At 58.2% G+C, this 12,621-nt stretch overlaps 1 protein-coding gene across 1 annotated transcript in view; it reads right to left on the reverse strand.

The window, feature by feature from the left end:
• Nucleotides 1-1,993: 1,993 nt before the first annotated feature.
• The window catches only part of MAST2 (microtubule associated serine/threonine kinase 2), a 207,165-nt gene continuing 196,537 nt past the window's right edge, over nucleotides 1,994-12,621 (reverse strand). The window contains exons 29-33 of the mRNA XM_029083079.2: nucleotides 12,044-12,270; nucleotides 10,506-10,628; nucleotides 9,455-9,591; nucleotides 9,135-9,322; nucleotides 1,994-7,624 (exon numbers count right to left, since the gene is read on the reverse strand). Of these exons, the coding sequence (XP_028938912.1) occupies nucleotides 6,552-7,624; nucleotides 9,135-9,322; nucleotides 9,455-9,591; nucleotides 10,506-10,628; nucleotides 12,044-12,270 (1,748 nt within the window). The 3' untranslated portion in view covers nucleotides 1,994-6,551. The remainder of the gene's footprint in view (nucleotides 7,625-9,134; nucleotides 9,323-9,454; nucleotides 9,592-10,505; nucleotides 10,629-12,043; nucleotides 12,271-12,621) is intronic.

Here is a 12,621-nt window from a genome sequence, read left to right on the forward strand (position 1 = left end):
CAGGAGTCCTAGATAAATTGCCCCTCCTGCCCCGTTCCCAGATCAGAAAGTCCCACTCTGCCAGGGGAGGGATGTGCCATGAAAATGCTTCAGCAGAGAAGCCTGGGCCAAAGAGGGGTGGGTGGGCTCACCTTAGCCATCAAGGGGTCACTGCGTTCTGGCTCCCGGAAGCTCTCCAAGCACGACTGACCTCTGAGTCTCCGCTGGCCTCCGCATGGTTGCCGGATGGGCCGTCTTCTTCCTCCATCTGGGGTCTCCACACCACATCACCGGTGGGGAACCTCCCACCCGCCGCAAATAACGGTCCTCTTGTTCGGCTCCTGACACCCCAGACCTCGGGTCTGGCTCCTCAACCCAACGCCACCTTCCGGAGCTGCGCCTTCCCCCCGAGCCTCGGGGTCTGGATGGCCTTCACGGTTCCAACTTCCTTCACGCGCTTTGACCGACGCACGATTCGCAATGCCTCCTCTCGCCGAAGCCCCGAGTGGTCATCTCATCCGACCCGCCCAGCCTCCGGCAGGGGTGACTCACCTCCTCCAAGGGGCCTTCCCAGACTGAGCTCCCCTTCTCCCTCTACTCCCTCTACCACCCCCCCTTCACCTCTCCGCAGCTTAACCCTCTTTTCCCCCCATTTCCCTCTGCTCCTCCCCCTCTCCCTTGCCATCCCCTCAGCACTGTACTCGTCTGCTCAACTGTATATATTTTCATTACCCTATTTATTTTGTTAATGAAATGTACATCGCCTCGATTCTATTTAGTTGCCGTTGTTTTTACGAGATGTTCTTCCCCTCGACTCTATTTATTGCCATCGTTCTCGTCCGTCCGTCTCCCCCGATTAGACCGTAAGCCCGTCAAACGGCAGGGACCGTCTCTATCTGTTGCCGACTTGTTCATTCCAAGCGCTTAGTACAGTGCTCTGCACATAGTAAGCGCTCGATAAATACTATTGAATGAATGAATGAAAGTGACGCAACCCAGCTCGGCTAGACGAGGACCTGATTGAGGCCCAACGACGTGAGGCCCCGAGCTCCTGGGTCGGGGAAGCTCCTGCCCCAGAAGCCCAGTTTGGGCCAGGGTTCTAATCCCGGCTCCGCCACCAGTCTGCCGTGTGACCTTAGGCAAGGCACTTGACTTCTCTGAGCCTCAGTTTCCTCATCTGTAAAATGGGGATTAAGACTGTGAGCCCTCTGCGGGAGAGGGACTGTGTCCGACCTAATTAACTTGCATCTATCCCAGAGCTTGGTACAGTGCTCACCACATAGTAAACACCGCAGTTATTATTATTGGGTGTGTCCTCCCTGCTTTTGGTTAATGAAACGAGACAGATAACAGAGAAAGGCTAACCTAGATGTCAGGAGCCAGGAGGCAGTGATTAGAGAGCAGTGAGTGGACTTCCTGGAGACAGTGGGCTTACAAGTAGGCCCTCAGGCCACTGTTCCCCAACCCATCATGTGGGAAGCCCACAGGGCTATTCTTTAAGGCCTGTAAGGATTATATATGTTTCCAGGACATCTCCTCTCTGTTCCGTTACCAATCCGTTCCTTCCTAAATGGAAAAGAAATGAGTTTGTGTGACTCACTAGCTCTGCAGCTTCAAATTCCGAATTTGGGAAGAAGTCCGTTCACCCTGTGGCAGTTGGGTAGCCTCCCGGCCCCGCCCCGCCCCGGATCCCGGCTCGGGGATCTCCTGCTCCCGAGGACCCGCGGACCCTTCTGATGGCTGCCTCGGACACTGGCCGGGGGGCTTTCCTGGGGTCAGAGGGCTGGGAGGGATTCTCAGTAGGCTCCTCGCTTTCTGCCTCCGGGCGACCCCTTCTTACCCGCCTCCCCGAAGAGAAACGTCAGGAAAGTTCAATAGAGCGCAATTCGTGTAGGGCGAGACGGAGCAAATGAGTGCCAGAGCAGATTTCACCACAGTCCATCCTACTGATATGCCCTCCCGCCTGCCACAGGGAAGAGAGAATTCCATCAACTGCACGAGTTTGCACTTATGTAAAAAAAAAAAAAAAATTTATTTTGGAGGAGGGTTTGAACATCAACATGCAGGTACAACAGGAATAAAAATTATTGCACTGCTATTATGTGGCAATCGTTCAAGTTTCTACCAACACTTGGATAAGTCAGTTCATCCTAGACTTCACTGGGTCCCTTGTTCTCTGAGTACCCGGGGACTTCTCGATATGATGCTGAGACACAGTGGAAACACACACAGACTTGTCAGGGTTTTCTACTAGAAGGACAGCGTCACCCATAACGTCCAGTAAGGGGAAACCGGAGAAAGACCGTACCCTCCCCCTTCAGGGAGAAAACACAACTCAGTCCAAATCACACACAGACTCGGTGTGGACGGGCACGCTACAAGTCACACCGATTACCCATCGTCCACCACACACATCCTGCGGTTCTCCAGAGGGCCAGGGGCCTCCAGCGGGGTCTCTGGGAGCAGCGGTTACCATACTAAAGCCTAATATTTACAATAAATACTATTAGTCCTCTACGCTACAACAGTGAAGTAAAAAAAAAAAAAAACCAACAAAAAACCAAAACCAACAAAACCAAAACACTTGAGCCGAACAGAAACACAAGTTGGATACAGACATGTAAAAGCGACTGTACCGAATGGAGAAAACTCCATTTCACGTCTCTAAAAACAAAATGAAAGGGGCAGGCCGATGAAAATAAAGGAAAAGCAACAGGCTTAGATGGATGGGTGTTATACGCGGGTACATGAGAACATACACACACATACACACATATACCTCCTACCTCTTCCAGATTTCCCTCTACCCATCTCCTCGCCAGTCACTGCACTCTTCCACCTTTTTGTTTCTCTGCTGGCTCTACAGCATTTTCTGGTCTCCTCCTGCAAGTCCTATTTGTGAGTACCCATATCTTTCCCTTCTTCCTCACCTCCCCACCCCCAGTTGTTTTGGGTCCAACCCTCTTAAGGTTTCGTCTGAGGGCCTAGCTCGCCCCGTTAGTTTCTGGGAGAATAAAATGATCCGCTCCGGGAGCAGAAGGGATGTGTGGGGCCTCTCTCCCCACCTACCTTCTCCCAACACTACCGGATGCTTCAGAGGCTGGAGGCGGGGGAGAGGGGGAGAGAGGGGCAAAACCGAAACTGAACCCCTTCTGGGGCTTGAAAGTCGTCGCCTGGCCCTCGGTTGCCTTCGCCTGGAATTGACTTTCTGTTTGAGCGACGGGCACTGGAAAAAGGACAAGCAATGAGAGCGAGCGAATGATGACCTGCGGACCCCCGGTGCCTCATCTCTTCAGAACTAGTGGAGGTCTGCTTTCCCCACCCCAAACGTGCCCTGGAGACCTCTGTCTGCGGCCCCTGCCTTTCTCAGTGCTCACTACTTTACCAGGCCAGGGGAGTTCTCGGGGGGGTCAGATTCTCCGGGCCCCGCCCGGCCTGGAAAAGGTGTGGGGGGAACCATGCCATCCATCACTCATTTCTTTGGGCACAGAGGGGCCTTTTCTCAGGAGCCTTTGGCCCTGTTGAGCCTGGGCTTCCCACGCCTCTCAAGTAATTTGAAGCCCGTCGGGTCTGGCCCTTGCCGGCCCATTATCGATCACACCGCCCTGCTAAACGGGCACTGTCGGGAGCCTGAGGCCGCGGATGATCACCTCTGAGTTTTCCCACACGATTCCCTGCTGGAAATGCCCAGGTCGTGTGAGCTCCCTCCAATCGCCACCCGGCTCTTAATGGCTAAATCCCCAAAAATGTGCTGACATCGACACTCGAGTACATTCTTTCAGGTCCTTCACTGAGCTCTGGGACGGTAATCCCGTTCACGGGGTGCTGAGCCAGTGGCGGAGTGGGGTCGGGAGACTCTCCTGTCCCACTCCTGTCCCAACTCCCCCAAGCCTCTGCCCCAGAGCCCGACGGAAGCCCCAAAGGTTAGGCTATCACTGTAAACACACACACACACACGCGCGCACAAGCCACAAAACAGAAGAGGAACTGCTGAATGCTTGACTAAGGAAGCATGACCACCCCACTCCCAAATCAGAGCAAATTAGTCCGGGTTGAAATTTGGAGAATGATTGAAAGAAAAGTGGCCTGGGAAGAGAAGCCAGGCTACAAGTTTGACGACTGCACTTCTGGGGTTGTGGGATAGGAGGGTGATCGAGAGGCTGCCTATTGTAAGATGGGGGGCTGGGCAGAGATTTTCGGGGACGACCCGGAATACAGGAAGGAAGAACTCGGGAGGGGAGCAGAGCACGTCTAACCGAGGGAGCTCTAACCGCGGCTCCTTGCCCCTAGATTGTCAGGAAATGAAAAAGGACCAGTGGTCCGCAGCACCGCTATTATTAATTTCAGTGTTTTCTGCCTGAGGCCCCCTAGGAAAATGGCTACACTCGGGCCTTCTGTTATGCGCAGAGGCCTTCGGAAGGCTGAGAGAACAGCGTTCTCGGCCGAGGTTCTGCGGATGCTTGAATTGGATGGACCGTCGGAGGTCGATGTGGGAGGCCCGGGGTGGCCCTGGGCTGGGGGCGGGGGAGGAACGCCTCGAGGGGCCGGGGTCACGGCTTCGCTCTGTGGCATCAGCCCCCTCGGAGCTGGGGGGCTCCTGACACCGGAGCTGCCCGCTTTTCCCGACAAGCCTCGATTCTGAGAGGATGGGGAGTTCTCTTCGAGCAAACAGGTGAACGACTGACCAGGTGAAGCGGGTGAGCAAAAACGCCCTCTGGCACCGTGAAAAGTCCCCCGCCCTTCTTTCCGATCCACCAAGATCCTGACTCGCTCTTCCCGGGAAAACTCCCTGCATCCCAAGGCCGCTCACGGCAAATGAACCCAATCACCCTGGCCAGGAGTCAACTTTGCTTTCGTCAGGTCAACCGGCCCCCTGCTTGAGACCTCCCCCCGGCCCCGTGTTACGGGTGGAGGTAGGGCAAGCATCCTTGGGCTCTGGGAGCCGGCTGGAGTTGAGAGGAGGGAAGGGTGGGTGAGAGGAGCAGGTAGACGAAGAAAACAGAGACAGAAATTCCAATTAAAATGCTTAAAACTGGAGGGCAGGCTGCCTTTAAAATAACCAAAAAACTCCCCCACCAAAGCAAGTAGCCTGTGGGGAGCAGAGACCCACTGCTTTGATCTTTTTATATAAGAAGCGAGCTGAAATTTTTTTAAAAAAAGAAAAAACGTTTTCAAGAGAAGCAACAGAATCATCCCTTCCTCGGCTCAAGCCGGGACCTGGGCAGACGGTTCCTTACCAGACGGCTGCTCCCCGCAACCGGGGGGGGAAGGGGGGTGGGGGGGAGTCCAACTGCAGGGACCATGGGAATAAGAACCCATGGGGCCCCCCAATATTGCATTTGAAGGGAGAGAGAGGAACAGAGGCGAGAAATGATCCGGGCGAGGCAGCCCCATCACCCCCCATTTTTCCTCTCGCTGAGGTGAGGGGACCCCTCTGGTGAAGGATGGCCTGGGCCCTGGTCCTCGCCCTACCTAGCAGGCTACCCTGTTCCAAAGAGACCCCAAACCACGAGCACAGTGTGTACAAAAATAAGAGCGCCAAGATGAGGAAAGACAAGGGTGAGCAGAGGAGCCGTGCCCTCTCACCCCACTCCGACCCAGAACCGCCCTCGCCCCGCCCCCCGGTTCTCTTTAGCTTCGTGTGTCGTACGGAGGGTCCGGGGTGCCATCAGTCTCTGGCTGTAAACCTGGGGCGCCGTTATGTTCTCTTCAAACCCTCAGCGGGCGACAAGTGAGCGTCCTGGAGCTCCGTGTGGCTCACGGCCTCCCGGCTCCTCCTCGGGACGGCCGCCTCCTCTCCGCCGGGCCGCGGGCCGCCGTCCGTCGGGACGGCCTGAGGGCTCGGGGAGACGGGGTGGTCTTTGGATGGCGGAGCTTTCTTACTGTCCACCGGGGCCATGGGTGCCCGGGACCCACCGGGGCCGGGCTCCTTTTTCTCGGTGGAGGGGAGGGCGACAGGCTCGGGGGTCTCTTTGGGAAATCCTAGCGGCGAGGCGGGGCCATCTATGCTGGCGAGACTGGGGTTCTCCGGGCCTGCCGCCACTTTAGGGACCTCCAGCCTGCTCTGCTTCGAATCGCTCTCTCGTCTCCTCGACGCGTCGGCCTGGGAGGTAGCGAGTGTCCCTCCGGGCTCCTTGGGGCCGCTGGGTCGATTGAGTTTGAGGGGGCCCAAGACGCTGGTAGCTACGCTGGCCTGCTGGGAAGCCTGTAGGGTTCTCTCGCGATCGCTCCAGCCGCCAGGTCCGGAGACGGCGGTGCCCGTTGGAGGGCCGCCCGGGGTGTCCAGTTGCCTCTTGCTCTCCGGCACGCCAGGGGCCAGTGCCGGAGCCTCCGGGGCATCGGGCCCGGGAGTTCCAGCGGGCCTGTCATCTCTCACGCTCTGCCAGCTCGGCGGCGGCGGCCCGTGGGGCTGCCGGCCCGTCTCCGAGGGTGTGAGTCCCCGCAGGGGGTCGGGAACCGGACAACCCAGGGGGCCTGCCGGCCACGGAGCCGGGCCAGGATCGGGCTGCGGTTTCTGGTTGGCCCGGGGGGCGCCTGGCTCCTCTGGGGTCAACCTGCTGTGGTGGGAGCGCTCACGGCTTCCTGCCTGGGCCCCATGAGGGATTCTCTCTGTTGGGCTGGCGGCTCGCCCTGCCGCACCCGGACCCTCGGGGTTCCCTCCTGGGCCGCCGAACTCGGGGGGCAGACCCCCTAGCAGCTGGTGGTCTTCCCCGGTCACTCCCTCCAATCCGGCTGTGGGCTCGCTGGTGGCCCTGTTGCCCGGGTGTCCCGGCGAGATTCCCGGCCCTGCCCGCGAGGCATCTTGGGGGGGGGCCTCCCGTGCTCCGGGGCCCCTCCGGGAGGAAGGCGTCATCTTCCCCAACCCCCTTGCTTTCCGACGGGGCTCCGGGCCGCCCACCGCCCAAGACGTCCGGCCCCGCCTCGGCTCCGAGGGAAGGCCGGTCCGGCCTCCTTCCTTCCTGGCTGTCTTCGGAGCCGTCGTCCGTCTCGTCCTCGGACGAGTCCACTTCCCGGATGGCCTCCTGCTTCTGCAGGGACTCCCTCCTGTCCACCCTGTCTTGCCGGATGGCGCCCAGCTTCCGGGAGGGCGGCTTCTGCAGGGCGCCCTTCTCCGCCAGGCCCGCCTTGCCCGCCGCCACCGTCTCGTTCACGGACTCCTGCAGGCTCTGCAGGCCGGGGTCCCTCTGCAGCATCTCCTTCTTGAACTCTGAGTGGGAGATGTCCAGGCTGTGCTTGCGAGAGGCAGCCAGCTTCTTCTCCGACGAGGACAGGGAGGAGGTCAGCTTCTCGGCAGACTGGACCCTCTTGAGGAGGGGCGACCGTGGAGGTTCGGCGCTCTTGGGCCTGGAGATCTGCCGCACCAGGGGCGGGGAGGAGTGCAACTTCCCCGGGAAGGACTGCACCGAGTGGCAAGGCAGCGGGGATGGGGAGCGCTGGGGGGACGTGGACTGGGGGGTTGGGGATGGAGTGTGCGCCAGCGGCGACAGAGGGATGTTGCCGGCAGACTTGCGCCTTGGAGAGCGGTACTGCCTCTGGAGTTTGGGGGCCAGGCCGTGCAGAGAGCAGGGGCGGATGTGCCCAGAGCTGGCCGGAGAGTTGGGGACACTGGAGCTGGGGGAGCTGCTCTGAGAAGACGTTCCGCCCACTTCAAAAAAACAAACAAAAACAAAACAGAAGAGAAACACAGGGGGTCAGAACCGGGGAGCAAGCCAGCCGGTAACCGATCGATCCATCGGTAGCGTTTAGCGAATGTGGGGCAAGAGACCCCGGGGGGAAGAAGAGGGAGGGGAATCGGCGACGGCCCCGTACAGGGGGCCGAGCGGGGTCAACGGGAGTGACCCCGGCTTCCGTCTTTCCGCTCTTCGGCCCTCTGGGTCCGCCCCCCTCCAGGAATGCCATCCGAAGTTTTCTGCTTCACACCTACTGGGGAGAACGCGGCCTTCTTCGATGGCAGTCTGGGGGATGAGTGGCATCTAGTTTTGAATGCGCTTCGCGTGCCTCAGTACTTTTTGGTGCTGGACTTCGGAGAATGAAAACCCCCGCGTTCATTTCACGCTTGGGTCCTGGGCTGCTGCCATACAAGTTGGGGATTATCAAGGAAGACATCAGTGCCTCTGGTCACCCCAAGGACCCTTTGGGACCACTACTGGAGACAGAGGTCTGAGCTGAAAAGGCCAGACCGGTGGCGGCATTCCTCGGGTCCGTGGAACCTGCCGAGTTTTCCTTTCACTTCCGCCCCCAGCCCAGGGGCACCACGGTACAGCAGTATGGCGTTGTGGATAGAGGCACGGGCCTGGGAGTCAGAAGGCCGTGGTTTCTAATCCCAGCTCTGCCACTTGTTTGTGGTGTGACCTTGGGCAAGTCACTTAACATCTCTGTGCCTCAGTTACCTCGTCTTTAAGTGGGGATTGAGACCGTGAGCCCCATGTGGGACAGGGACTGTGTCCAACCAGTTTGCTTGTATCCACTCCAGCCCTTAGCACAGTGCCTGGCACATATTAGGTGCTTAGTTCCACAATAATTATTAATTATCACTATTACTCTAATCCTGGCTCTGCCACATGACCGCTGTGTGAACTTGGGCAAGTCACTTCACTTTCTGGGGCCTCAGTGACCCCATTTGTAAAATGGGGATGAAATCTGTGAGCCCCATGTGGGCCAGGGACCGTGTCCAACCTGATTAGCTTCTATCTCCCCCCGTGCTTAGAACAGTGCTTGACGCATGGTAAGCGCTTAATAAACACCACCTTCATTATGCCACCCAGTTGTTCCGCTGGACGAACCAGCCTCTGACTTGCCCAAGAACGCCACCTTCGGTTCTGGATCCCTATGGCCGATCCAGATTCCTCTCTCTTTGCCCCAGGCCCCCGTTTGAGAGGTAAACGCTGGGACGGGGGGAACCCCTCTGTGCCACAGAATGCTAGAACTGCAGTGCGGGCAGTGACTAAGGAGGGGAGGGGGTCCGCTGAAGGTTGGGATTCTCAAGAACTTCAGGAACCAACTGGTGAGCGTCCGGTACTAAAGCTCGAGCCCGAGGGACCCTGGCCCCGGAGAAGCCACAGTTTCAACTTCAAAGAGCCCTCATCGTAGCGACGGACGTCACGTGGTGGACGCAGGCTGGCTCTGCCCCCCAAAAAGAGACCCCCGAGCTGTACCTGAGTGCACCGATTCCGGGGTGGATCTGTAGCTCTGGGTGGGCGAGCGAGGAGACAGGTTGTGCGTCGGGGACCCAGGCACGCTCTCGCCGGAGGACAGCGAGCGGTTGAGGGAGGACAGGCTGCGACTGGTGTGCAACAAGGACGCCTGCTTGGTGATCTTACGTAGCAGTGAGTTCTTCTTCTTGCTGAGGGGGGAAATGGGCATGGAGTAGTTATGGGAGGGTCCGCTAGGCAGCCTGGGCCACCCACCCGCCCCACCCCAGTGCCTCTCCCACCCCCACTCTCGCTGAGCTGTGCCACGATGGGGCCCCACCTACCTCTCCTGCCCGTCTCTCGTTTTGCTTTTCTTATTCCGGCGTGCCATCTTGGATTTGTAACTGGCTTTTCGAGCTGGGCCAACTTTGATCGAGGTGTTCTCAAAAGGCGTTGTGGAGATGGAAACTTTGTTTCCGCTCTGGCGGGAAGAAGGAGGAACCAAACCAGTCACGGTCTCTCCCGGTGGATGGTGCTCTCCCTCAGCATCCCAGCCGGGGGCCAACGGAGAGCTAATTCACCGTCTGCACGCTCTTCCGGTTTTATCCCCTCCACCTCCTCCAGGCCCTCGCTGTCCTCCGCTTCTCCTGGGACTGACCCTTTACCTCCCCACCACGGGTGAAGCGATCCCCTCCTTCGATCTCTGCCTCCACCACCACGGAGTGCAGGGGCTCCTCAGAGCCGCTTTCGGACAGGGGTTTTACATCTTAAGCTCTCTGCCTCCTTCCAGAATCCTCTGGCCACATGCACAACCTTGCTAGGAAGTCGTATGGGATGGACCAGATTCTCCTCTCCCTCAGGCGGGCCGGTCTATTGTCGGGAACAAATATACCCCCGAGCTCCCTTAAACTCACCAGGGCAGTGCTATTTTTAAAGCCTCCACCAATACAGAAGGTGCCCTGTGAATTTATGATCACAAGCCCCCTTGGAATGGTCCCTTGGGCAAGGGAATTTCAGCTCGATGGAGCAGCAACCTAATCAAGAAGGGGGAATCAAGAAGGGATTTGAGTTCTTTCTTTCTTCGCCACCCGCTCCCACCAAGACTCTAAGCTCGTTATGGGCAGGGAACGTGCTGCTAATTCTGTTGTATCGTACCTTCCCAAGCGACTTATACAGTGCTCTGCATATAGTAAGCGCTCAGTAATTACAATTGGTTGATTAGAAGGAATTTCTGAACTCTCGAGGTGCTGGAAGCCTCCAACTCCATCTGCCGAGGCAACAACTCGAGCTGGGCTGGGAACGGCGGGGCTCTATGCTGAGTCTCTTGGGAAAGAACTTGGTGCCAGACAGACAACCGAGGGCTGGGAGTCCCAGCCTCCCCGGTACGGCGCTCACCTTCAGGATCGACTCCACCACTTCGGTATGCACCAAGCCGTGGACCGGCTCCCCGTTCACGTGGGTGATGAGATCCCCTTCCCGCAGTCCAGCTTCGCTGGCGGGTCCGCCTTCTTCCACATGCTGTCGTAAACAGGGAGGGGGGACAGGGAGGAGGACCACGTTGTCCTAAGGGGCTCGCCTTCGAAAAGATGGCCGCTGCTGCTTTTTACCTCCAAAGCACAGCTCCTCATAGCACAGTGGCGAGGGTTAGGGTTAAAAGTGGGACAGAGCAATTTGATGGTGGGGCTCCAGTTGGGGACTCCCCCTACTGAGTGGCGAGAGCGGGCCTCAACAGGCTGGAGGGGGAGCAGGGAGAGTTGGCGTGGCGCACGAATGTTCCCCCCGATCCACCTCCCACCAGCACCGCTCCTGACAACGGGCCCAGCTTTCCCGGTGCATGGCAACCTTTCCCACAAGTCGAGAACCTAAGGTGGGTCTCCGAGTGGCCCGAGGCAGCTTCTTGCCAGTCCTGCTGGTAAAGTTCATTCGGTTGCCCCGGGCCCTCTGGAGGCGAGGGCCGGCACTCTGGTTGAACTCCTTGCCACTGTTTATTACGCCTATCAGCTTTAGGTAGGGAAGCAGAATGGCACAGTGGAAAGAGCACGGGCCTGGGAGTCAGGTCATGGGTTCTAATCCTGCTCTGTCACTTGGCTGTGTGGCCTTGGGCAAGTCACTTCACTTCTCTGGGCCTCAGTTACCTCATCTGTAAAATGGGGATTAAGATCGTGAGCCCCATGCAGGACAGGGACTGTGGCCAACCCGATTTGCTTGTATCCACCCCAGTGCTTAGTATTGTGCCTGGCAAACAGTAAGCGCTTATGAAATACCCCTCATTATTACTAGGTAAATATTTTCATTTCCTTGTCCGCTTATTTTTCACCTATATCAGGTTTCCTTTGTTTGAGCCAACGCCTATGGGCCCAGAGAACTGGGGAGATGAGACAAGAAAATCGGGGTGGGGGTGGGGATGGGACGGTGGGAGGGAGAGATGGAAGGGGTTGGAGGGATGAGAGGAGTGGGAGGGGTAAGAGAGGGGCTCCCCAGGGGGGGTCCAGCAGCAGTTTGGCACAGACCAGATTGAGCCTCTGGACACCTTCTAGCCAAGCTGGGCCCTTTGGCTAAAATGACTAACTTGTAAATCCCCAAAGACACGAGGCACGTGAGACGGACGGTGGCCGGCAGGAAGGGGCTGCCGCTGACACTCGAGATATCGTCTGCAACCAAAGGCCCGAGGACAAAAGGTGAAAGGCAGTAGGAAAAAGGACACTGTGACAAGCTCTTCAATGGACCGAACGGGCCCAGGCAGCTGAGCCGACGGGATGGGAAAATGAACGACCCGGCTCTTTCTTCCTGACGGCCTGGAGCCCCTCCAAATATAGCCCGGGAGCCTTCAGCTCTTCCCTGCGCCACCCGCGGCCAAAAATTGAGAAAGGAGTCGGGGCAGTGAGCCGGGCCTCAGTTCGGACGGAGCTTCGGCCACCAAAGGAGGGACCTACCCAGACCATGTGCTGCACCGTGTACACGTCCGTGTCCCCCATGTAGACGCGGATGGCTCGGAGGGTGAAGCCGTACTTCTTCCCGGCGCGGTGGATGACGATCGGGGGCTTGGGGTTGGTGACGGCGGGCGAGAAGTCCCTGCTCGGAGACGAGTCCCGGGAAGACGGGTTTGAGGACTGGGAGTGTGGCGACATCGGGCTGGCCAGCGGTGAACAGGAATGATGATCTGCGGGGGTAACAGAGCAAGGCCATCAGCATGTCTGCAAACACCAGGGCCCCGTCTTCAATGCATGTGTTCCACTGGCTTTCAATTTACAAAATCTATACACGACCACTTCTACGATCGTTATCATGACTATAAGTGTTACGAGAACTACTAATACAGCTAACCATCAAAGGAGTTCCGGGGTGAAAACAGGCTACCTTCTCCAGAGGGGGACTCAACACCCCAGGGAGCCTCTGCTCTGAGCTGGTCAGAAGAGCCCCGGTACCGCCCCCAACCCCCGAGCCCCGCCCCCGCTCTGGTCCCGTCAGCTCGCCACCAAGGGGGCCGGGAGAAGCGTCGGTGCGCCGGGCC

The sequence above is a fragment of the Ornithorhynchus anatinus genome, chromosome 18, assembly GCF_004115215.2.
Source record: "Ornithorhynchus anatinus isolate Pmale09 chromosome 18, mOrnAna1.pri.v4, whole genome shotgun sequence".
Classification (NCBI taxonomy): domain Eukaryota; kingdom Metazoa; phylum Chordata; class Mammalia; order Monotremata; family Ornithorhynchidae; genus Ornithorhynchus; species Ornithorhynchus anatinus.